This window comes from Vanacampus margaritifer, chromosome 6 (assembly GCF_051991255.1).
Source record: "Vanacampus margaritifer isolate UIUO_Vmar chromosome 6, RoL_Vmar_1.0, whole genome shotgun sequence".
Lineage (NCBI taxonomy): Eukaryota > Metazoa > Chordata > Actinopteri > Syngnathiformes > Syngnathidae > Vanacampus > Vanacampus margaritifer.
This window is the reverse complement of record NC_135437.1, coordinates 18,299,981-18,325,979: the sequence shown is the minus strand read 5'-3', so window position 1 is coordinate 18,325,979 and position 25,999 is coordinate 18,299,981. Positions and strand designations below refer to the sequence as shown.

The 25,999-nt window shown below is 41.0% G+C and overlaps 1 protein-coding gene across 1 annotated transcript in view; it reads right to left on the bottom strand.

Annotated features, from left to right (window-relative positions):
• The window catches only part of roraa (RAR-related orphan receptor A, paralog a), a 266,868-nt gene that overhangs the window by 75,421 nt on the left and 165,448 nt on the right, over window positions 1-25,999 (bottom strand). Inside the window, exon 2 of the mRNA XM_077567868.1 lies at window positions 20,246-20,275. Within this exon, the coding sequence (XP_077423994.1) occupies window positions 20,246-20,275 (30 nt within the window). The remainder of the gene's footprint in view (window positions 1-20,245; window positions 20,276-25,999) is intronic.

Here is a 25,999-nt window from a genome sequence, read left to right as displayed (position 1 = left end):
CTTCAAGGATCAATTTGGCTTGGTTCATCAAATAAAAACTGATTTTCTGACTTGAATTGTTTTTTGTTACACCTCTAATATACATATACACACTGTATTCCATTTCCAATTAATATCATTAAACAAAGAGATACTTTTCCAGGTTTAAATGAATACCATACATGTAATGTGCAAATAATTGTATCAGCCTGCTCAACTTGTACATTTCCACGTACCGGTATGTCATTGAACTCCCTCCAAAGGTTTCTATGACAAGTCATGTTAATGCACAGCAATGCCTGCTTCTCCCCAAGGAGAGATTTTTCCAGCTAACATTAGCTGTTGACCACATTCTTCCCTGACTGCTGCACATTGCATGTGACAGAATGTCAATAAGCTGCTGATACATGTTCATTAGAGCATTGATTAACCTCTCAAGGATCCTGATGGCCTGCTGGCCGTAATGTGGTGTTGTTAACACATTACTGCAATCTCTAAGTCATTGCACATGATCTGACTGCATTTACGTCAAGTGTTGTTATCATCAGGAAAAGCAGAATTCTTTCGTCAGGTCTGTTATGATTATACAGGTGTAGATGGCGAGTGTATGTACAGCTTACTAGACAGCCACGGCACATAACGCCACTTCGTGTTTGCGACCACACGCATACAAAAAGCAGGATGAAATGGTGGTAAACCGCTTTAAAATGCTAGTTATTGCAATCTTTATAGTCTGATGTGATGTTTGCTTTGGCACAAAAGAGAGGATCATTTTATGCCACAGACAAAATATTCTCGTGAGAAATTAGTGCATGGTGAGACGAAGTCTGCCCAGCAACTTGCGTGCCACTACACCTAATAATAATCTACCAACATGCCCTGATGCAACGGAAATTTTGCCATTTGAATCTTAAAGGGGAAGTTAACCCCCATAATAATATGTTCTATATGCAGCCCCACCAGTCTAAATACAGTATTCTGGTTAATATTGTGTTAGTGAGCAGCAGCAAAGGGCTCACGTTGGTCTGATGATGACGTCTTCTTCTTGCGTGAATCAACACGATGACGTATATTTCGGAGGCAACTGGGCCCGGGCACGGTTTGGTTAGAGTAATGTGAGTGCGGGCCGGAGTTGGACAGGGGAGGGGGCGGGGGGCAATCGGGCTTAAGTGCTGGACGGAAGAAATGGCCCTAGTGTGAGTGTGCAGCAAAATCCAGCAGTTTTTATCACTATCAGAAGGCGGCCATTTTGCCACTTGCCGTTGAATGAAAATGACATCACAGTTGCTCGGGTCTCAGGTAACAACCAATCATAGCTCAGCTTCAGAAAACAGGTGAGCTGTGATTGGTCGTTGCCTGAGCCCTGAGCAACTGTGATGTCATCTTCAGTGGACAGCAAGTGGCAAAATGGCCGCCCCCTGAGATGGATAAAATTTTTGCTGTATAACTCATATTCCACAAATGTAATATTAATCAGAATGTCATGTTTAGACTAGTGAGGTCACATACAACATATTTTTGTCAAGAAATGTTTAAGGTTGACTTCCCTTTCAAAGCCAAATGATCTTAGTATAATGGAGTGATGACCATACTGGTATCCTCAGTCAATCGTTTACTGGAATTTAGCAAACACATAAAAATGAAACCAAATTTTACAGTGATTAGATTATCTTATTTTCATGATACATGTTACACCTAATCGCACTAATTAGATTGATACTTTTGAAATGATTGTAAAATGCCAATATAGGAAAAGCTTGTCAATTAAGTATGCAGTATGCATTGCACGTTAACCCCCGTAAAGCATATAGGATGATGCAAACCTCCTATTTAACAGCATGTCAGCAGTCGATCGCTTCTTCCCGCTCTTGAGCATGAAACGCATTACGAGCTGCATAGAAACGCAAAGTGTCTGAATTTTGATCCATCGAGCCTCCCTCCTCTTAGATTCATTCACGCAAATGTACTTCTTGTAAACAAGCTTCGTGGAATTGAATTCAATTGTGATGAGGCGCAGCAGCATCGGCCCGGCGCCCCCCCCGAGAGGAGGAGAGGACCAGAACTGATAATAGCCTCATTAGCAGTCTGTCAGTAGCCATTCTACACACGCACACACACACGCACACGCGCTCACTCACCATGCGGCGAAGCCACGCTAACTATTCGGCACCGGCGTCTGAGACAGGAGACCTTTGTCGTTTGCATGTCGCTGCCTTCTGGCCTTTGACCTCTCTGGATAAACAGCCATGGATTTCCTGGTTGTGTGCCAGAGCTTGTCAGGATATAATTATGAATTAAAAAAAAACGGAGTCTTATATTCCCCAAACCGAGCCACCAGGGTGTTTGCAAACTCACCAGCACGCCCGCAGCAGCGGTAGAATTAACAAGCTGCAACAAGCACTCCATGAAAACAATACAGATCAATTTAATATAGATGCCAAGGAGTGTCGGGTATAATATTAGAGCCGTAATAGCGCCAGCCCACACGGCACAATCCTAAACCAATTTAGGGCCATTTCAAACAATTTCCTGCGGGCTTGTGGGAAGACTTCAATAAATCACAAAAACAACACGCTGAAAATATACACAGTGAAAAGAGAGAAGGATGTTGGAATAAGTCCACAGGCGCAAATAGTGTACACGCAAAAAAATGCTGGGTTGTTTTTCTTGCTGGGAATCTGTGGATGTTGAGCACAAGGTTGGGTTCATTCTTTGGTTCTGTCACAAGATTGAGTTGAAGAGGGGGATTGGTTGCCATTGTAAAGTTTTGCGTGCTGAAGTAAATTGAATGTAACAGTCTTTGAAAACGGTGGGTAAAGTCGATGACTTTGGACAGTGGACACAGGAATCAGGTTCAAATCCCAAACGGGGCGGCAAGGATTTAGATATGAATAGACTAACAATTGGCCGGTTGCGGCTGAAGCTAGAGGGAAGCCATATTGCCACTGTTTCTTTTTTTTCTTTCCTTTTTCTTTTTGGAGAGCTCAGTATTGTTCATTCGGTAATTTTACCGATTTGACATGTCATCATCATTGCTCTCTTTTTTTTAAAAATTTTTTAAATAAGTTTTTTTTTTGTATGTGGGTGAGTATGTGTATGTGCGTGCGTGTAAGTGTGTGTGTATTCATGAGTTCACCTAAAACCTATTAAAAAATCCCATACCTTTCACCTAAACCGAACAAGTTCCAGCCGTCGTGAGGCCGTCAGGAGACCCGAGGAAGGACCAAAGAAAAGAAAGGAAGGTGAAATCCAGCACAATTGGCCGGTTGCGGCTGAAGCTACAGGGCAGCCATCTTGCCACTGTTTCTTTTCGTTTTTTACTGACTGCAGACCTGGGTCAACCAGTGGAACCCAGAGTTTGAAGTAAATATGGTGAAGCTGCATGAAGCTGTTATGCTGCACACAAATAGAATAAGGTGCCTACAGAAGTGAAGTCAGCCCAGAGTGTAAATGCTTTTAAAAACTTAGCTTTTCCTATGCCTTTCATTTAGGTCCTTACGCTAAAAGTTTACTGTCTAATGTTTTAACATTGTCAATGTATGTTCTTTTAGTAAATTTTGTAACCTATTTTTGTTATCTCTTCTTTGCTTCTGAATGTTAACGGCTGTGTTTGTTGACGCTTCTAGGTGTTGTCTTTCCTCGTGTAAAGCACATTGACTTGTCTTGTGTACGTAAACTTGCCTTGCCTTGCCTGTATCGTGAATCGCAAATTTCTTTGGTAAAAAAAAGTGATTAGAGGTTTTCACTTCTAATCACTTTTTTTTACCAAAGAAATTTGCATGTCGCGCTTCTCCCAAACGTATATTAGTACAACCGTTACGCCACACACTGTGGCATTTTCGCTGCAGAGACAGAAAATTACGTGAATGCGCAACAGAGAAATCGATGAGTTCAAGTTGAGTACGTTTAGCGAGGGGCAACGTAAGATGGAGGACATAGAGTAAGCATTACTCGTACTTATACTTTATCAGTGCTGGGTTTGCTGGTTCACCTGAATTGGGTTCCATTTGACCCAGCAGTTGCATCAAAATCTGTATCAAAATCTTTTTTTTTCTGGAGAGCTCAGTATTGTTCATTCGGTAATTTTACCGATTTGACATGTCATCATCATTGCCCTCTCTCTTTTTTTAATTTAATTTAATTAAATTTTTTTCTGTATCAAAATCTTGACCCAACATGCTAGATCAAATGCTCAACCCAATGAACATGGTATAAAATTTTACCCGCATTTATACTTCAGCAGTGCTGAGTTAGCTGTTTCACCTAATTTGGGTTAATTTTGACCCAGCAGTTGAATGGAAAACAAGTTTGAATTCAATTTTTTCTGCGTGTTCAGTGAAGCAACGCGGCAGCTATATGGTTTATTTTTCATGTGATCCAATCTGATGACACGGCGACCACACGCCGCCATGCATCCTTACATGGCGGTCGCCACAGGCCTACCCAGCTCCACTCGCTTTGAATTTGTCATACACACACCATATTTATAGAACAGAAGGGTCAAAAGAGTGCCATATGAAAGCATATCGCGCGTGCATAGGTGAAGTGCAAAACCGTCAACTGTCACATAATCAAAATCAACAAGACGGCGAATGCTTGACAAGGCCGTAGCCTTTTGTTTTACGGATATTTATAGTGCTGAGCGTCAATGTATTTTTCAGCGTAAACACTAACATGAGAGCCCCGGGTATTTCCAAATCAATTGAATTGAAGGCGTTAGCATTAAAATCACCACGGCAGCTAGGCCAGACCAAGTTTAAGGAGATTTACACGCCTGCTTTACATTAAATGACCCCTGCAGGCCAATTTATTATTTACGCCCACAATTTTGTTTTAGTGGCTGCACATTGGTTTCTGCCATTCCACATACAAAAAAAAAAATAAAATAAAGGAGAGCAATGATGATGACATGTCAAACCGGTAAAATTACCGAATGAACAATACTGAGCTCACCAGGAAAAAAAAAAAAAAAAGACCCCTGCAGGCAATTTATTATCTACGCCCACAATTTTTTTTCTATTTTTTTTCTGGAGATAATTTTGTTTTCGTGGCTGCACATTGGTTTCTGCCATTCCACATACAATAAAAAAATAAAATAAAGGAGAGCAATGATGATGACATGTCAAATCGGTAAAATTACCGAATGAACAATACTGAGCTCTCCAGGAAAAAAAAAAAAAAGACTCCTGCAGGCAATTTATTATTTACGCCCACAATTTTTTTTCTATTTTTTCTGGAGATAATTTTGTTTTCGTGGCTGCACATTGGTTTCTGCCATTCCACATACAAAAAATAAATAAAATAAAGGAGATCAATGATGATGACATGTCAAATCGGTAAAATTACCGAATGAACAATACTGAGCTCTCCAGGAAAAAAAAAAAAAAGACCCCTTGCAGGCAATTTATTATCTACGCCCACAATTTTTTTTCAATTTTTTTTCCTTTTTTTCTGGAGATAATTTTGTTTTCGTGGCTGCATAGTGGTTTCTGCCATTCCTTGGCTTGTAGCGATTTCTTTCCGTCTTCTGGCCCTTTAGCCGTACAGAGAGGGGTTTACAATCCACCGCGATGGCTCTCGCATTGATTAACGCGGCCTCAAACAATACGCACATCGAGTTATCCAACAAAGGTTGTCACTCAGTGGAAAGAATCCGTTTACTTGGTTGGTGAAAAGAGATCACTGGCACCGCTGTGGAGTGCCATGGCACATCCCGCGGAACAATATTTCAATAGATCAATAGGAATGAGATTTAACAATGAATTGCTGCCGAGCTCTTTTGTGCGAGGCTGCCCTTGGGGACAGAAGGGGAAAAGGATGGGAGAAAAAGGGGAAGAAGGTGGGGAGATTATCACAGGCACGGCAGCCTGTGTGAGAGGCTTAGCCCGGCTATGCGGGGAGGTGGAACCCTGTGAATTCTAATGAACTGGCAAGACCGACCCACACCACCCATCCCGAAAAAACAGCTCCATCACCGTGGCATGAGGGCGACAGGAGGGAAGTAGGAGGTGATTAGGAAGGTGCGGCTCCTCCTCAGAAAACCAAACAGAGCGGGTCATTCTACCTGTGATAATTATGCCCATAACCAGGCATGAGGGATTGGTAATGGACCTGCTTATTCTTCATGCCCCGCAACGGCAACCGCTGGGCCTGTCAAGGGGAAAAGCATGATGATGTGTTTTTTTTTTTCTACTGGTCGGGTGACTCCGGTAAGAGTTGCAAAGGCGGCGGAAAAGGGCAGCGGGGGAACTTGGCCTTTGAGGGAGAAGTTAACGAATGAACTTCATTATTGAGGAGCATACCGGGGAGACCCCCCGGAGTGTGTGATGTATTGCCTAGCCTCCAACCGACACACTCCCCGACATCACCGATATAGCCCGACACCGGATCTAAGGGGGGCAGGTAGGCGTGTAAACTAAAATAGTTAACCTTCTGGCTTGAGCCGAGAAACAAAACAAGAAAGCAGAACAGCCAAGTATGCGGCTAGCAAACGAAGTTGCTTTTAATTAAGGCAAGAAACGTATGCTTGTAGACAACTACAAACTGTGTCTGTCCTACCAGATATCATCCAATTACACTAGGGAGCATTTTTTTTTTTGGGGTGATTGTTGGGTGCAGAATCCATATTGTTCTCCAGTGTTGTACGTATGTAAAATAGACAATCAAAAAAATTCTGACAATAAATTAAGCTTAATTACTTTTTGAGAGAATATGTTCCGTTCCGTTCCGCTTATCCGGGGTCGGGTCGCGGGGGCAGCAGCTTTAGCAGGGAAGCCCAGACTTCCCTCTCCCCAGCCACTTCACCCATCTCCTCCGACGGGATCCCAATATGTTATAACTATAATATAATTTTTTTTGCATGTTGAGATCTCAAGTAATATCACAAATGATGACAAGAGGTACGTTTACACGATAACAGTCTAGTCAGTTTCTTCTCTATTTTTTAAAGCATTATGTACTGGTAATAATGAGGCTAATTCATCAATATGTTCATTATGAATGTCCTAAAATGTGTTCTTATAAAGCAAATAAATGTGCTCCACTATTGACATTTTGTTTTTGTATTTAGAATATTTTGGATACATAATGAACGGGATTTCCACTAAATCTAGGAAAGACCTCCACCAAGACCAAATAATCCAAATTTGAATCATGCACTGTATACATATGCCAAGTCAAACATTATTAACTCAGAAAATAAAAATAACTAAAAGATTGGGAAATGTGTTTATTTGCAATGTTAAAAAAAAGGATCTATACCTTTTCCTTGATTGGCACCAAAATGTCAGCGGTTCCATTAGTACTTATCGAAGGCCCGTCACTCACTGACGGATGCCCGTTTTGCTAATAAATAACGGGAAACTAAAAAAATAAAACGGATGGATTATGCACAGACGGAAGTGGGCTTTCGTCTGTCTCCGCAATCGTAACTAACCTAAATAGCCCTGACAAACTGTAATTTAGCTATGACGGAAGCAGGATTAAAATAACGATGACGGACTGACGGTTCGGCTTGAAATAATGGCGGACTAATGACGACGGACGGGTGGCCGCTGGCGAATGACGAAGCGGCCACATCTCTGCAAAATGTAATGGTTCCCAAACAAGCTTCACCTCTCAACCAAGTAACAAAAATCTTCATGGCAAAAGGAAACAACCTTTATTCTGTCTTTGTGAATAACGAGGCAGTCATTTCCCCTGCAACTGCTCGGGTACTTGGAAGAACGACTTGTAGCTTTAAAGAACACACTTAATGTTCGGTGTGACTTAATTTAGTGGTCCAGCGAGACGATCCAGTCAACACAATGCAGATTACCCTCATTTATTACAAAGCGAGCAACTTTTCAGCGCTTGATAAAAACAACTGACCCGCCACTGGGAATTCATGCTTCCTTGAAGATTGAGGGAGATCTCGGGGCGATGTGCGACATGCATCACTTAGCCTCCTCCCTTATCCTTTTTACACGGGCCGAGGAGTTTCTCCATGGTGGATCTTACAAAGGTATTTTTATTTATTTATTTATTTTTTTTTTTACTGTGCACTCGCTCAGCTCTTTTACTTTAGACTTATGAGGATGCCAAAGGTGCAGGGGAGTGATTCATCACAGGGTGTGCTCCTCTCGCACCCTCACACATTAGTAATGTGGTCCACTGAGGAGGAGTCCTGTCATCAGTCTGTACCTGGACCCTCTGAACAAGGTAGGTCAACAGGAGGCAGCCACAGCTGGCCCACTTTTAGTCTTTCACAGCACCTTTAAGTTTGCTCTTGCGCCGCTAAAATCGAGTCAGACGGACACGGTGCGACCCGCTCGGTCGATGGGATCTGCATTGCTGGAATGTCGCCGCTCGCCAGATCTACACATTAACTCGTTCACTGCCATTGACGGCTATAGAAGTCAAAAATTCATTTGAATTATTTCTATTAATTACACTTTTTTTCCCCCACTTTTGTTAACAAGAGTATGAAAACCTAGATTTTTTTTTATTGTACATTTAGAATAGATATAAAATTTGTTATTAATCGTGAGTTAACTATTGAAGTAAGGTGATTAATAACAATTAAAAAAATATAATCGCCTGATGCCCCTAATTAAAAAAAGAAAGAAACGATTATTAAAAATTAGGGGAGTCCGACGATTAGAATTTGTTATTGTAATTAATCGCATGACTTCAATAGTTACCTCACGATTAATCACAATTTTTTATATCTATTCTAAATGTACAATAAAAAAAATTCTAGGTTTTCATACTCTTGTTAACAAAAGTGGGAAAATGTGAAACTAATAGAAATAGTTAAATTGAATTTTTGACGTTTATAGCCGTCAATGGCAGTGAATGAGTTAATAAGTGTTTGGTTGTTTTCGCTGGGTAGCTGTGAATTTTGAGTAGACTGGGTTATATTGACCCAAGATTGAGTTAAATATTTTGATGGAGCAGATTAGGTTGAAGACCCATTTCTTGGTAGCTTTAACTCATCAGTATGGGTAGTATTTACCCCCTATTGAATCAAAATCAAAAATATGTCAGATATAGATAACCCAGTATTGATTCGGTCCTTTTTTGCACTCAGGGTTGGGTTTGTTATTTCACCCAATTCGGTTACTTTTGACCACTCCAGTTTTGAGAGTGAAGCTATGCAACTTGTGCAACAGACCAGATGGAATTTAAAGAGCCCTTAAAGTAAAATACTACTCCGTAAAGAGGAAAAAAATAAGGAAAAACAAACATGAAATGAGTCATAGTTTGGATTAAAAGTTCTCAGACTCATCCATCTCAAACTACCGGAAGGCATTCCATCACCAGGCTCACTCGTCCGCTTTAGTACGCACAACATTAGCGGCAAACACCTGATCATCTGCTATTTCACGAAATGTTGAGACGCTTTTAGTCAGTGTATAAGCCGTTGACCTTAACAGCGCAGTTAATGCACATTTAAATACCTGCCACGGTTTTCATGTTTGTCATTTTACTTGTGAAGATTAGGTGTAAAAAGACTATTTGAAACCAAAACACGGGATTAAGGGATAATGCTGCTCTGTGTCTTGTGAGTCGACCTTGATTCTGTAATCCAACACAATAATGGAGAGCAGCATATTTCCCTCGCTTGTACATTGAATAGTCTCACACACTAGTTCCATCTTCCTCTGATGTAATGCTAACGGCACAATAGCATCACATGAAGGAGGGATCTGATCATTGTATTACTGATGTCAAAAGAGTGTAAATGGTATTAACAGTTATGATCAAATTCAACAGAATAATTCCTGATTAGTTGTAAACACAAGCAATAATATAATCTTGGCTGGATTTATTTAGGTCCCCAAAGCACGATGTGTCTGTGCGGGGAAAATGTCTGTTCACCCATCAAAATGAAAATTACTTAACATGATTTTATGTTAGCAATAAATATCCACAGAGGGAGTAAACAAAAACTTGCCTGTTGCACAGAAAAATTGTTCTGGCATAAAATGGCATAGAAACTCATCATTCAGATTGACTAAGCAGATAAACAGGACAGGTTAAGAAAGTAAACAAAAAAAGTATTAGGGCAACTTTGTATGGAAGGTGAAAAAAAAAAACTTACCTTACTATTGAAATAGAAAAAAAAACATACTACTACTAGGGTTGAAATGATTAATCGAAGAACTTCAACATGGACTTATGCTACTATGGATGCGAGCACTACTGTGTTGAGCAATAAATTGCCATGATGGCGATGAGCCAGGAGAACACAGAATTGACATTTGGGATCATTTTCACATTAGCTTTTCGCAGCTATTTGAAATTTTTGTAATGTCCCTATTGGGGCATTTCAAACGCTTTATTCTTTATCTATCTGTTCTGAGAACCCCCCAAAAACGTTTTACTTCCCTGATGTGTTGCGCACACTGGCACCACTGCAAATTAGCCTCTTACTAGGCATCTCATAGTGATTAGCCGCTAGTGAGCTAGCAGACGACCTAACTGGCATTGGGTTTGTCCGATATGTCACAGCCTCTCTCTATACACCATGTGGAAATCCACACAACAGAGACACTTACCGTAAGGCAAATGTAACTGTTTATTATGTTCCCTAGCCCGTAAGCTAACAAGCTAGCGAGCTAGCTGGAACACGGCAGGGTCGTTCAATGCATTAGCATCTTGCGTGATGTTTTTGTGTGTAGTTCCACACACAAAAAAAGACACCAAAGATAAAGTTAAACGTTTATTCACGTCCACGTTTTAAAGCTGGAAGGCGAGCTCCATTTTGAACAATTTTGCCTTACTTTATTTTGATTTATTTTATTTTATTTTTATTTTTTTCTGGAGAGCTCAGTATTGTTCATTCGGTAATTTTACCGATTTGACATGTCATCATCATTGCTCTCTCTTTTTTTTTCTTTTTTTTTTGTATGTGGGTGAGGATGTGACTGTGCGTGTGTGCGTGTGAGTGCGTGTGTGTATTCATTAGTTCACCTAAAACCTATTAAAAAATCCCATACCGTTCACCTAAATCGAACACTTCCAGCCAGAGTCGTGAGGCTGTCAGGAGACCCGAGGAAGGACCAAAGAAAAGAAAGGAAAGCCTTACTTTATAAAGGCAGGCTTGTTAACAATCCTGATCTCTGTCTTGTGTCAAATATTCAAGACATTGTTTTTGTCCTTTTTAACCAGAATGACACTAGACCAAGACTAGCCCTATAGGTTTTTTTGCATTGAAAATGTGGATGTAAACCGGGACAAAGTCGGTATTGTGAATGCTATTGGAACCAATGAGAAGCAGGTGTACACTCGACTCCCTTGTGCCAATATGGCTTATTTTCGTGACTTCATATCTCCTTTCCTGTTTCTTTATTTCCCGCTCGCACTGCCTCAGACGGAGTAGAATGAAAACCCGCCTTTGATGTCTGGGATCCCATAATGCTGAGCAGTAGAAATCCGCATGCCTGTTATCTGGAGAATCTTAATGATGACGGCTAACTTCACAATGGGTTAACCACCACGTCTCCCTGTTCTCACACTGCACACCCACAGAAACACAAATTAATAGCAAGCGGGAGAAGAAAGAAAGAGAGAGAGAGAGCAAAAAAAAAAAAAAAAACAGCTTTCTCTAATAAAGCAGATTCAACAAAATGCACACAATGTGATCAGCACAAACGTCAATGTATAATATCACACGCAGCTTTGGTGAGAGTTTCTGCTTTCTTCTCTCAAGATGTCACTTTTTTGTGCTTCACTTTGCCAAACAGGAAAAAAACAACAACATTCTTGGTTGGCAATATTCACATCACAATGCATGCACAATTTGTTAGTTTTTGTCCCTAAAATTGTTGCTTCTCCTCACATCCAAATTTTTTTTTTTAATATATAACATTTGATGAATTGCACCAAATTTCTTGTCATGTAAACGCATTTCCCCAGATCATACCTTTACATTTGTGTAACAACTTTCATCATAATTTCCCCCTTATAGTGTTATGAAGGAGACAACTATATGCAAGGTTTGTTCAGTAGTATTCTGCATAATTCAGGAATTGTTAAATTATGCATATGAATTTTACTTGGCTTAATTTGTGCCCGATGTTGCATCAGCGTCTGCAAAAAAAGCCACCAAGGAGTATTGCTGAAAATTGATTTTGTTCTCCATTCCGCTAGTGTGTAATTGGTGCGGACCCGCGGCTCGGTCTGAAGTGATCTGATACGTGGCGGGGAATAGCTGCGATGATGAGACGAGATGGAGGAACCCGACTACGGCACAAGAATGCTCCATGATGCCCCGCCCCCAATCTTTGAGCGTCCCTATCGCACCACGACCTCCGCCTCCGTCGCCCTCCATGTATCAAAACCTTCCGATACACGCTGACACGGTTGCGGTACGACTGCGCGTGACTTTGCGCGTGTGGACGACCTGAAGCGTGATGGATAACCTGCGCTGGCGCGAGGCCGTCCGCGCCCTCCCCGGCCACGCCGGCCGCAGCCGTCGACCTCACCTGAGGTGGCGGGAGAAGAGAAATGAAACGCTCGGCAGCAGATGGAAGCCGCTTACTTTTTCTTGGCAGGCCCATCCAGGCATTGTGTCCTTGTCATACGTCCGTTACTCTTGTTTTGCAGTTTGACAACACTTTGCGGCGGAACCTTTTCAGCTTGGGGGTGACACACAATAGGGGGACGGGGGTGAGGAAAAAGGCTGACGAGGCCTCTCTAGGCTTCTCTGAAAGACTGAGAGAAGAACCAGATTAAGTGGCAACAAAGGCGGAGCGCCCAAAAAGCTGTCATGCACCCCTTCCGCTTCCCTCCTTAGAAAACATTGTGGGCCCCCAAGGAGGTGATCAAAAGCAGCCCAAAGGAACTTATGTAAAGAAAGTACATGTACAAAGGCCATTTGCAATTTCACAAAATGGCAAATATAACACATTTACTGAAAAATGAGGGCCTGCCATATTGTGTTGGGGTGGAGAAAGGATGGCCGGGAGGAAAAATGGAGAAAAATCGCGCTGGCCTGGTTTACGACAAATAGATAGCTCTATTGATTTCCCTTTAACAGCCACTGTCCATCCCTCACTGTTGTGATTACACTGACCTATTTCTGGAAAAAAAAAATAGAGATTAAACCAAAACATCCAAAAAGAAAATGCTCCTTTTGTGGCGCAAACAAAGAGGGTGACGAAACATAACCTTCAGTGGGGGAGGAGAGGAAAAAAGACAATTTTACGTCTTTGAGAGAGGGGGGGGGGGGGGGGAAGTACCACGCTGGGAGCGAAATAACTTTCCACAGAAAAAGCGTCAGCGCTTTGTGGTGTCCTGCATTGTCAAGTCAACGAAAAATAAAAACAACATTAAAATGAATGAAGTCATATTTGAACGTAATGAAGGCAATTTTACAAGGGCTTGTTTGAATGTCTGCTGTACAGTGCAATATTTTTTGTTTTTATTTTTTATTTTAGCTTTGCTGTTTTCCAGCGTTGTACTCTGCGTCGAGCATCTTTCTCCAGACTATCTCAGTGCAGCTCTGGGGACCCGATGCCGGCTGATCTTCATTATCAGCCCGAGCTTAACAACGCACTGGATGCACTTCCCACTTGAACGCAACTAGCAAATCCCCACAGAGCTGAATCAAGGCAACAATGTGATGAAATACCTTCAAACAACATGCGAGCGTGGAACAGCGAAACAAGGCACAGGCAGTTTATACTGCCCTGGGCCATTCCACAGGAGCGCGCCTGTTGCCAAGCAAAATTAGCCAGCAACTGGGACATATTATTCTCCTAAATTGGCAATGTACAGTGCTATTAAGCAGGACAAATTTCATGTTTGATCAAGGGGGGTGAACAGGCCCACACAGCCTAACACAATTCAAGAGGGACGTGCAGCGTAATTTAGGGTCAGTGACGATTCTAAAGATTAAATCATCACGTGAATGTGAGCATGTATAACTGAGAAGTTTATACTCCATGAACGACAGGGGAATCTCCAAAGTCGAATGCACCAGGAGGTAAAAAAATAATAATTCATTCACTCCTTGCCATTTTCACTGAAGCAACCCCCTTCGCTCCCGGCTGTTTTACTGGAGTTTGCAAGGCCCACAGAATATTGTGTTCTATAGCTATAAAAACATGGAAGCTACCAAAAGAAAGATAGTCTCTTCTTTCATGAGGAAAAAAAAGTATATTTGTATGTGTTTCCGTTTTGAAGCAATTAGCATTAGAATATAGTTAAGTTTCATCATTATTCACAAACCTGTTGAAAACACTGGGAAAAAGAGCTTGTTGCAACATGGCCCTGGCTGATCTCTTTTACTCTGCTGCCACCTGCTACTGCCATTGCTTTAAGCCACCTCTTCATGTCAGAAGCAGCATCAAAGCCTTCTGTATGTTCTTGCATTGAAAAAAACATGTAAATATGTTTTTGGGAGTGAAGGACAAAGTATTAAAAAAATTGTTTACAAGTTTTTGGGTTTGATTGAGTTAAATATAATCAACGTTACGTCAGTTAATGAGACTTCACTAAACTAAAGCAGGGGTCAAACTCATTTTCACCACGTAGTGTTAGTTCTGGTTTTCCATAGGGGGCTGATAGAGGGGCTGACAACCAAATATTTAAGTATGTAGCTATTCACTTTATGTTGAGAAAGGATTTGATAATAACAATGGCTGTTATATTCGTGAAAGGTGAACAAATATTGCAGATCTGCCAAAATAAAAAGCACAAATCCTTTTAGCAAGAAAAAATATGTAAACACACTTTGTTTGCTTTATATGTTGTTTAGTTAGTAATGTTACTTAAAACGTTGTCTGTACAGTCAAAAATAAAATGATGGCAACAGTTGAATGCAGGTTATTTCTATTGCCATCATTTTTCGTGAAGTCGACCACTTTCATGTAATTGCAAATACATCAAGACTTGCAACCTACAAAGTCCAGCTCTGTACCCTTGTGTGAAACTGACTGACTGATAGATTTTCACTGCAAGTCGGGCAGTGCAACATGAACGTAAATCATGAGGTTCCATCACAACAGATTGGCGGGACTATTTCTGTGAGGGCGTACGTTTCTGGCAAAAAAAAAACTCGATACGAGCTGAGGGCAAATAAATGAAGATGCAGCGGAGAGGCCATGCTTCTCAATCAGTGTAAGGAGTCTGTCAGCACAATGGAGACAAATGCAGAAGTGTATGTGTGTGTGTGTGTGTTTGTTGGCTGGCGTCTGAGTATGGCATCATCATCTATTCAGCAATGCAGTCAGTCACAAGAAGGAGTCATGCCATATCACTTATAACAAAAAGTTTTTCAACTCTGCATTTTCATGTGTCTGCGTCATTTGAATGCACTGTGACAATTGGAGCTGGTCCCTCCCAGAGCAATTTTGCGAGTCCCAGGTTTTAGATGCAATTTTATGCAAGATGGTCACATTCCTGTCCAATCAAATGCCAGGCACCCAGGGTGACTTAAATAAAACAAAGCATGGCTTTCACTGGCTTCCCCAAAGTTATTAAAGCATTAATGATCAATTTATTTTTGCAACGCAATAATTTTTTGTTTGCCTGTTCCACTTACACTTTCAATTCCATTCTTTCTAACTTCTTTTCGCACTTGCTGTGATCTCAGAGTTACCTAAAGTGCAAAATATTTTTTAAATACTGGATACGAGGTGTTGGGATGTTATGTGTGCAAGACCATCACGACAACAGAGGCTAGTCCTCACACACAATTACCTAATCAATTGGCCTTAGGGAGTTGAACATCGCTGTCATATTAAAATAATTTGCAGCTTATCTGAAGTGTGACCTGAAGGAAAAAGAAGGAGGAAAATTTGGTCATGTTTGGAAGATTTCAACTGTTATCACTTGTCTCTCTGATCCACTGTTTAGTCTTGCAGCCCTTGTCATAAGTCAAATTTATTTGTATAGCCCTTAACCCGTGGGCAGTATTTTATTTTGAAATGGCTTGGTCAGAACCAACAAAAAGCCAAAAAATGGTCACAATAACGCCTAGGGGTTCATCACAAAAGAGCCTAAAAAATGCCTTCACAAGGCCATCAATTCCCTATCCCGAGGAACTAGCAATATCCCCTGATATAAACCATCCAACCGGGCACAAACAATCTCAAACAATGCTCAAAATCGGTTTCAGTGAGTGAACATGTCTGCCATAAAACGAAATATCGGTCATAATTGTTTCTGTAGTATTATAATGAGAGGGTTTTCCATTATTGTGATTCTCCCATGCTAAAGTTTTAAATCAGCACAAACACTAACAATATTGCTAAATTATGATGATAAACAAAAACTTGGTCACATTCTCAAGGCAGCTCGTGGTCACAGAAAACTGGGTAAGATTGTCTTTATGAGGCTTTATTTCCCCCTCCTTGTATTTGAATAATGCAAATTCAGCTGTATGGTAATTTGAGATACAGCCATGATTGTTTTTAATGTTGCTCTACTGGATTGTAATATTGTTAGATGTTATTAAGTGTGTTATTCTATCACTGATGGATTGGAGCAGCTCAGTTTAAATCTAATATAATGCAAGCAGGGGGAAAAAAAAACAGCAATGCATATCAGTAATCGGCAGATCTGGTCTGTTCGAGTAAGAGCATCCTGGCTACGTGACCTCTGGGTGTGCACGAGTCACCTTGTGGCTATAGTTCACGCATCTGATGCTAGATTAGGAACGAGACGTGCAATCTTAGTATGATCAGCTTACTACATAAAAAAAACAAAATAAATTGGGTTATGAATGTCAAGATGGGATTTGGGTGTTGTTCTAGGCAGGGGTGGATGTTGTCTAGAAGGATACAAGGCCACTCCAAAATATTGAAACAAATCCTAAAACTATTTGTCTGTAATATAAACAATATATAATAATAATATATAATTTTAGAGTGTATAATAAATTAAAATCTAACTAACTAACTTGTGAGAAAGCAAGAGAAAGCTGAATAAAAATTGGACACATTCTAACTAACTAACTAACTAACTTGTGAGAAAGCAAGAGAAAGTTTCATAACAAATCAGACATATACTAACTAACTAACTAACTCACTAAACTAACTTGTGAGAAAGCAAGAGAAAGTTGAATAAAAATCAGACACATTCTAACTAACTAACTAACTTGTGAGAAAGCATGAGAAAGTTTCATAAAAATTAGACACTAACTAACTAACTTGTGAGAAAGCAAGAGAAAGTTTAATAAAAATCGGACACATTCTAACTAACTAACTAATTAACTAACTTGTGAGAAAGCAAGAGAAAGTTTCATAAAATCAGACACTAACTATCGAACTTGTGAAAAAGCAAGAGAAAGTTTAATAAAAATCAGATACATTCTAACTAACTAACTAACTTGTGAGAAATCAAGAGAAAGTTTAATAAAAATTGGAAACATTCTAACTAACTAACTAACTAACTAACTAACTTGTGAGAAAGCAAGAGAAAGTTTCATAAAAATCAGACATATACTAACTAACTAACTCACTAAACTAACTTGTGAGAAAGCAAGAGAAAGTTTCATAAAATCAGACACTAACTAACTAACTTGTGAAAAAGCAAGAGAGAGTTTCATAAAAATCAGACACTAACTAACTAACTAACTTGTGAAAAAGCAAGAGAAAGTTTAATAAAAATCAGACACATTCTAACTAACTAACTTGTGAGAAAGCAAGAGAAAATTTAATAAAAATCGGACACATTCTAACTAACTAACTAACTAACTAACTAACTAACTAACTAACTAACTAACTTGTGAGAAAGCAAGATCAAGTTTCATGAAAATCAGACACTAACTAACTAACTAACTAACTAACTAACTAACCATGCAACTACACATCTAACTCACTTAGGTTAGTGTGCTTTATAAGAGAGTATAATGTGCCTGATGAAAAATCGAGCAAAGTCAATAAAAAAGGCCCCACAGAGGAGAGGATGCCACAGTGGCATGAGTATCTGTTTTCATCTAGACTACTACATCTTGTGATAGCTCAATGATGAGTCCACTCGGGTGGGTGGGAAAGGGAAGCGGAGGCGAGCGAGCGAGAGGAGCCTGCCAGCGAACAGCTGCCCCTGTAATTTATATTGATGAGGGGACTGGCATGGAGGGAAGCTTCCAGCAGTTTGATCACTCAGAGGTGCCGAGCGTGTGGGGGGGTAAGCAGAGACCCCGGCCCATCCCAGTGGTCCACCTTGGACCTGGAAGACCTTGTAAACACATATGTGCATACATTACACATGCAGCGCCTATCACACAGCCAGGAAGGATGTAAGGAGGGCATTTGCACCTCATTATTCTTATTGCATCGTGATTATTTTTTATTCCACAAGTCATATCATCTACTCCCCCCACATTGACCACTAACTGGCCCTTCAACTCCGTCTTGTGGACACACTTCTGACGAGCTGCTTCCTATCTATGAGGCACACCAATCAACTACTTGTTAAGGGCCTTTACTTTGATTTCCTCCCATGGACAAGATTTGAATATTTCCCAGTGAAATGAGACAGAATAGTCCAGTTTCTGCCCAGGGCTTTGAACCCGAGACTCCTAAATCATGCTCTTTGATATGAGACTTCTTCCGGTGTGGAGGTGCCTAGCGCTACGCTAATTAAGATAGGATAGTGTGGTGGTGGATGGCGGGTTAAGGCATTTCTGTTTCACCTTCAACCAGCAACACATATTATTTTATTTTTAAATAACACTAAAGTGCCTCAAGACAAGCAAATAGCTTAACAGACTGTTTTTTCACGGAGCTGTTTGAGTAAGATAGAAGTGTAGAAGATCAAATTCTTTGCCCTCCTGTCTGATGTAAGAAGGAACCGTGGAGCCTTACAGGGCGAGAAGCAGCCGCTCGCAATCTCTCACAATCTGAAAGACTCGGCCGGCTCTTGTGGAAAAGCCCCTCTGGCTTCCCCTCGCCACCAGTTTCATCAGAGTGATCAGAGCAAACGGATAGCCGTCACGCGCACTTCCTGCCATTCCCAATTCGGGATAAGATTGCACACAAGCGCGCTCTGCACAATACACAAAAAAACATTTAAAAATGCCTCATCCAATCGCACTTCACTCGTGTCAAAATAGCCGGCAAATCTCTTGGAAAACATTGATTCCTACAGGTGTGACCGTTCATCAATTCTTCACGAGGCAGCTCGAGGATGATTGGCGCCATGTAGGAAAAAAAAATTATTGGCTTGACTGACACTGTCAAAGAAGTATTAATTCATCTATACTATTATTATTGTGGTTGTAGTTTGTTGTGAGTTGTTTGTACGGTTACACTGTTTAGCTACATGAGTGTCAGTATGATGCACAATTATAAATAGATTGTTCAATTAAAACCCTGGAGAACCCACGGGGTCAAATTTGGCCCCTATAAATTCTGCTACTCAAATAACAGACCTTTTTCTTTTTTTTTACAAATTTAACTTCAAAAGTCCAGAGTGCCACTTCTGACCCCTGCATGGGGCCATCTAGTGGATGAATATTGCACTTACATGAGCCAGAGTGGTGGTGACAAGATGGCTGCCAACATGCTGTTTTGTTGAGCTGGAAATCAATCCAAACAAAACCATCTTCTCAGCAAACCATCAGATGGTAAAATTGTTTTGTTTTTTTTGAAATCTATTTCATATCATGTTGCAGAATGCCTAGGAGTATGTTTTATATATATATATTTTGATAAATTAGCAACTCTGAGCTAGTTTAAAAAAAAGTGTTAAAATTGAAAAAAACATATATTTTGGTGTTCAGTGAACTTATAGCAGTCATTTAATACATAATTCAGAATTTTCCAAAGAAGAAAAGGGTTCTCCTGGGTTAATACCTCTACAAAAATGTTTTCTTAGCAAAGGCTGAATTGTATTAAGTAATCACTTTTCATATATTTGCATCTTTAATTTTTACTAACATGATCGACTTGGCGAGGCCCGACTCTCGCTAGCGATCGCAGTCAAAGGCTAGCGACCACAACAAGACACCACATCCGGTTGCTTGGCTGCAAAGGCCTCTTGCAAGAGAACAAAGAGGCGCCCTCGGCACGCAGGCGGCTACGACTGCGCGTGATTAGCAAGCAGTCATAAGACAACAATTTTTCATTTCCTCTTTGGTGTTATTGTGTGCGGCAACAAGAACGTCAACAAGATATTCATTTGGTGAAATCGCATTCAGCGAATACGCAGAACATAAAATAGAAAATGAGGTCAGCATAGGAAGGAATTTGTAACTTCTGCTCTATATGAATATGGTTCAAAAGAGAGTGTAACAATATTTGAAACAACTTGAAATGTTACGTGTACTTACATGTGTGTGTCTTCTTTGTTACGGAGATACCTGCAAACACAAAGCAAAGAAGAATATAATACCATGCCAAATCGGTAAAATTACGAATGAACAATACTGAGTTCTCTCCAAAAAAAAAAAAAAAAAAGAATATAATACCACAAGGGTAAAAACAGCGCGATGCAGTGGAACTACATATAAAATATCTCTAACAGTGTCATTCAAAAGGGACCATTATGATTTTTTTGCATATATGGATGAGCAAATCTAACACATTTTGACCAGTGACTTTAAAACAAGCCCAAAATAAAAACAGAATTAGCATTTTAGTAGCACTGCTGGTGGTACAGTAAATCCCCCTGCGGTCCAACACTCTGGCGCCTTTCAAGGTCAACAAGGTGACTGACCCAAGGCATTTATCACTTCAATATTCACAAGTTCAATCTCTGTCCTCTACAGACTATAAAAATATATTGAAGGAATTACAATAACAATGTGCTCAGTAGATTAAACACAAGCAGATGACAGCTGACAGGTTGAGTTGCATTCAAACGTGTTTTTCTCCAAATGGGCGTGTCCATATCCAGCACTGCAAAGTAATTCCAAACACCCCCAAATTTGAAAGAGCTTAAAAAATTTGGTGCGCTTAGTAGTCGACTTGTAACTGTTACATTGTAACTGTTATGATACGTCATGTGATTCATTTATTATTGTAATCCCTTCATACTAACTCAGTCGAGCAAAAAAAGAAAGTGATCGGACGAATATTCGCAATATGAATTAATTCACATGTATGGTGTTCCACAAGGTTCAGTTCTGACGCCTCGGCTGTTTCTTGTTGCAAGGACATTTTGAATATATTGTGAAAAGAAGGTTTATAGAAACATTACAACTGTTTAGAGAACCATTATGGTTGTTCAGAGATTGTTTAGGAAACGCTGAGACCTTGAACAAACCCTGACGTAAAATCAACATTCGTTAGCGTCACAAATGTTCTTGCTCTGAGAAATTAACGTTTGTGACGGTACCGAATGTTAATTTCACGTCAGGGTTCTTTAAAGTTTGCAGTGTTTCTTAAGTGTTCTTTAAATAGTCTTAATGATTCTCTAAAAGTATTAATTATTTTTCTTGGTGAAAGGAAATGTTCAAAATCAATTTTTCACATACACTGTATTTGCATCTTTCATCTTTACTACTATAAAAAATGTCCATGCGACAAGAAAAAACATTACGGCTGTTTAAAGAATCATTAAGACTGTTTGGAGAATGTTTAGGAAACGCTGCGACCTTGACATAACCCTGATGTGAAATCAACATTTGTTACCGTTAATGAACGTGGGATACGGGCTTTAATGTTCGCGTCACTGGAAAAAACAACAACAACATATGTGTGAATAGAAGTGTGAATGGTTGTCATCCTGTGACAGAAGATCAACCAAGTGTGCACCCCGCCTCTTCACAGTCAGATAGTCTCAAGCTTCCTCGTGAGCCGGAACAGGATTAGCGCTACAAAAAATAAAAAATAAAAATAAAATAAAAAAAGGAGGGCAATGATGATGGCATGTCAAATCGGTAAAATTACCGAATGAACAATACTGAGCTCTCCAGAAAAAAAAAAGGATTAGCGCTACAGAAAATGGATGGCTGGAGCAAGCGCAATGCATCGGTGTGTATTATACGATACAAGCTTCAACCATGCAATCACACATCAGTAATCCATAGACAAGCTGCAAACACTCATGTCTGCCCATAAAACAACTTCCTGGTTCAACCAGCACGAGTCAGACTTAGTTGAGACCCGTTTGATCAAGGCCAAAGTACAACTCTTTGTTGCCTCTTCCATCGTCGAGCTTTCCAATGGGCCACTTGGCTTCTTCGTGCCGGTTCCTTCGCTCCGCAACATCGCTCCGCTGCCCCAGGAGTCGAATGTAGACGAGCGCACAGTGGTCCCCCGCCGGCCCACTTGATGCTCATGCTTTGCGGGGCGAGAGCACACTAATAGATCCCACTTGTCATGTGGAAGCAATGGCTAATTTTTCTTTAGCTTGCGTCGCAAACTCGGGGGACAGCAAGTTGACATGATTCAATAACTCGCTGAAAAAGGCGTCTGGCCGGAGATAACAATGTTTCAGACACATTTGAGGGGAAACAAGTTGAAGTGCAACGAGGGGGAAAACAAATAAGGCCCTGAGCCTCCTATAGACAGACGCAGAGTAACAGATAACTGATAGCAACTCCACTGAGCAGAAAAAGGGGGAATGAAGTCACCCAAGGGCCCAACAGTCTGTGTTGGACCTTTAGCATTGTCCTATTGCTAAGGGCTAAAACCTTCTGTTCTTTCCAACTGTTCACATTACATACAGTGAACATAGTCACTAATACACAATTACAAATACATCCGACCTGTGGAACCATTTGAGAAATAGGCTCGCATTGGCTAGCACAACAAGATGTCTGCACTATTGTTAGAGACAATTACTTGGTAATTCACAAAAACACAAATGTGCTTCCCTAATGCTGTAAGAAACCAGTGTCATTAACCCGTGGGCAGTATTTTATTTTGAAATGGCTTGGTCAGAACCAACAAAAAGCCCAAAAATGGTCACAATAACGCCTAGGGGTTAATTGCATTTTAACTCAATTTGCCAGAGTCACCACCACTAAAAGTAGCAATTATTTAACTGATTTAACTGAACACAACTAGATACCACTTTAACTACCGTATATTACACCATGCCCGTACAAGGTAACACAGAGAGGCATGATAACACAAACACGGTAAATGTAGCTAACCGTTCAAATCCCATAATGCAGCTCAACAGCTAGCCGCAATCATTGAGTAACTCTACACATAGTGTGAAATTAAAAACTCACATGCTAATTAGAAATGCGAACTATAATCGCTAGCGAATCTCCTTTTCGTCAACCTGGGGGGGTATTACTTTAGTTAATGCTAAATGCTATCTTGGTGGACAGTTCAACAGCGCTAAACAACACAAAGCACTCATCATTATCTAACCTTTTTTGCTCGGTCTTGGCAGCTATTGGAAATATATCGCCAGAAAAGTTAGCTTGTCTTTGACCACCCACAACCGCAGCAATAGGACTACATGATTCTTAGACATGGAAGTAAGAAGTAGTGCTAGTTCCAGTATGACGAAAACACGCCTTCTACCGATTAGATGCGGATGCGAATGAGAACGCAAAGGAAGTAAAAAGAAAGGAATTTAACAGTTAAATTCCCTTTTATATTTATCGTATGAATCACTATGATAACTGTGTGATTGACATTGGCCTACACATAGCAAAAAATAAAAAAATAAAATACGGGACGCTGGGACTGGACCTGCCTAAATCAGGACAAAACAATGAGGTTGACGAAATCTGAAGGAAGGTGGGACCTAAGGCTCAAAATGAGACGGGACGTCTGGTCACCCTATCTACATATGCAGCGCGGACGCCGTGTATCTTTGCTAGCAATTGCGCAGCTATACTCATAAACAAAACATAGCACCTGTTTAACTATCCCACCGATAAATAAAGCATGTTCTGAAATACAAAAAGCCTGTTGCCATGCAGGTTAGGGGAAGCAGACCAGGTGGTTGGGGGGGGGGGTTTCTAACTCCTCTAAGTGTCATTCACAACCATGTGATTGGAGGTGGCAAGGAGAAAGGGCCACAAAGCCAAATAATGAGTCAGGCGGTGAGAAAGAAGGAGCTAGCTGTGGGCGCTGACATTGGCAATGGCTGCCAGCTCATGTCTTCTCTACTGGATGGCAGGTTCAGAGGTCAGTCTGGAGGTGAAACTCTCCTTGGCTGATAAACCAGGCTGGGAAAAATGCGCCTGCAGCCAGAGGAATGTTTTTCTCTGTGGCTATTATTCATTTTAGCCATAATAGTGAAAGAGGTTGCAAGGCTTGTGCTATGTTTGAAGATTATGATTGAATTCAGTGGCAAGGAAAAAAAACTGCTTATGTTGGCTACAAAACAGTAAATCTGCAATATCAACGTTCAATAAAGTTTGTTTTGTTTGTTTTAATTTTGTGAATGAATTCAAATGCTGTTAATCCACTGCATGCGGAACATAACGCGACCAAAACTGGAAAACTCCTTGATTGCTAGCAAAGCAACAGGTTTGAACCCAAAACTGCTAAAATTGTGTTTACTTTAGTGGCAAATAAAATTCTAAAACTCACTAAAATAGAAAACAATTAAAGGGGTAGTCAAGTAGCCATTTTGCTACTTGCTTTTAAATGAAAATGAGATCACGGTGTCTAAAGTCTCAGCTAATGCAAATCTCACATGACCAAACCCGGAAACCAATTGAGCCGTGATTGGTTGTTACATGAGCCATGAACTACTCTGATGTCATTTACATAATTTTTTAAACATAATTTAGATCATTTCAAAAACTTTGCATCAAATACATATGAAAAAGAAAGAACACTAGTTCCCCCGCCCTTGCAATGTTGCCACCGGTGAATTCATATTTTTACATTAGCATGTGTCACACTGGAAGGAGGGTTAGTTGTCACACTGTGGCCTTTGATCAGTCACATTTCCCCTGCATCAGTCTCGTGAGACTTTGCTCACCTATGGAGGAAGTGAGGTACTGTGCAGGTGACTGGAGTTTAACCTCCACTACATCTATCTGCAAAGGGGGTAGGCGGGCTTGTGGGGGAGGGGGTGGGCACACATCCTGTAAACATGCCACTTAGACAAGAGAAGAGTGAGTGCGGGCTGTGGCAGGCGCGACGCTGCAGACGGCTGTGGAGCGGCGTGCCGCGGCCGGCGACTCAAAGTGACAGCCCTGTAATGAACTCTGAGGCGCACGGTGGGCTGTACGTCATAATTTCAGCTTTCTTAAAGCCTGACAGGGAATGATTATCATGGATGGTTATTGTCACCCTGCCTCCCTGGGAGACGAGGCGTGCTCTGGGCTTGTTGCACCGTGACATTCAAAGTTACAGTCTCCTTCATATAATGGAGCTGTCCTCTCAGCGCGCTAATGGGAGCGATCCATTTAACCTGTGCCAGAAACACACAGACGAGGAAGTTTCTAATGCGAGGCCGTCCCGTGGGGACGTCACACTCGTCCCCCCCCCCCGCCCCCCTCTCAGCCCTCCTGGCTGCTGCCGTCCTGCTGTTTGATTCATTGACTGGCGCTCCTCACTTATCCTCATTCACTGTTCAGTCTGGGGAGACAGGGAGGCTCACTTTCTGCCGCTTGCTCCACATGCCGCCGCTGCACGGCCGATGCGCACAAGGACACAACTGCCGAAACGCACCCGGTGTTCGGGAGGAGCCAGTGAAGGAGCGCAGACCTACTAAAACTGCAGGCCAAGACCACGGTCATTGTGAATGCTTCTTTCGAGATAAATATAATAACAGACAACATTGAAGTCTACAATTAAGTAGATATTAATAAAAAAAAAAAAAAAAAAAGGTTATATACGTTGATTAGGTTTAAGTACCACTGATTGTCACACACATCTACGTGGGGTGAAATTTGAAATCTGTATTTGACTCATCCCGGAGCGGTGAGGGGCGCAGCGGTGCCGCACTCAGGAATCATTTGGTGAAATTGCCAAATCGGTAAAATTACCGAATGAACAATACTGAGCTCTCCAGAGAAAAAAAAAAAGGAATCATTTGGTGATCGAACCTCCCAGCCCTAAATGCTGAGTATCAAGCAAACCCACAACCTCCCAGTCTCAGAGAGGGGATTCTGCCACTAGGTCATTGAGCAGGTGAAATCTGCTCCAACCGGGATATG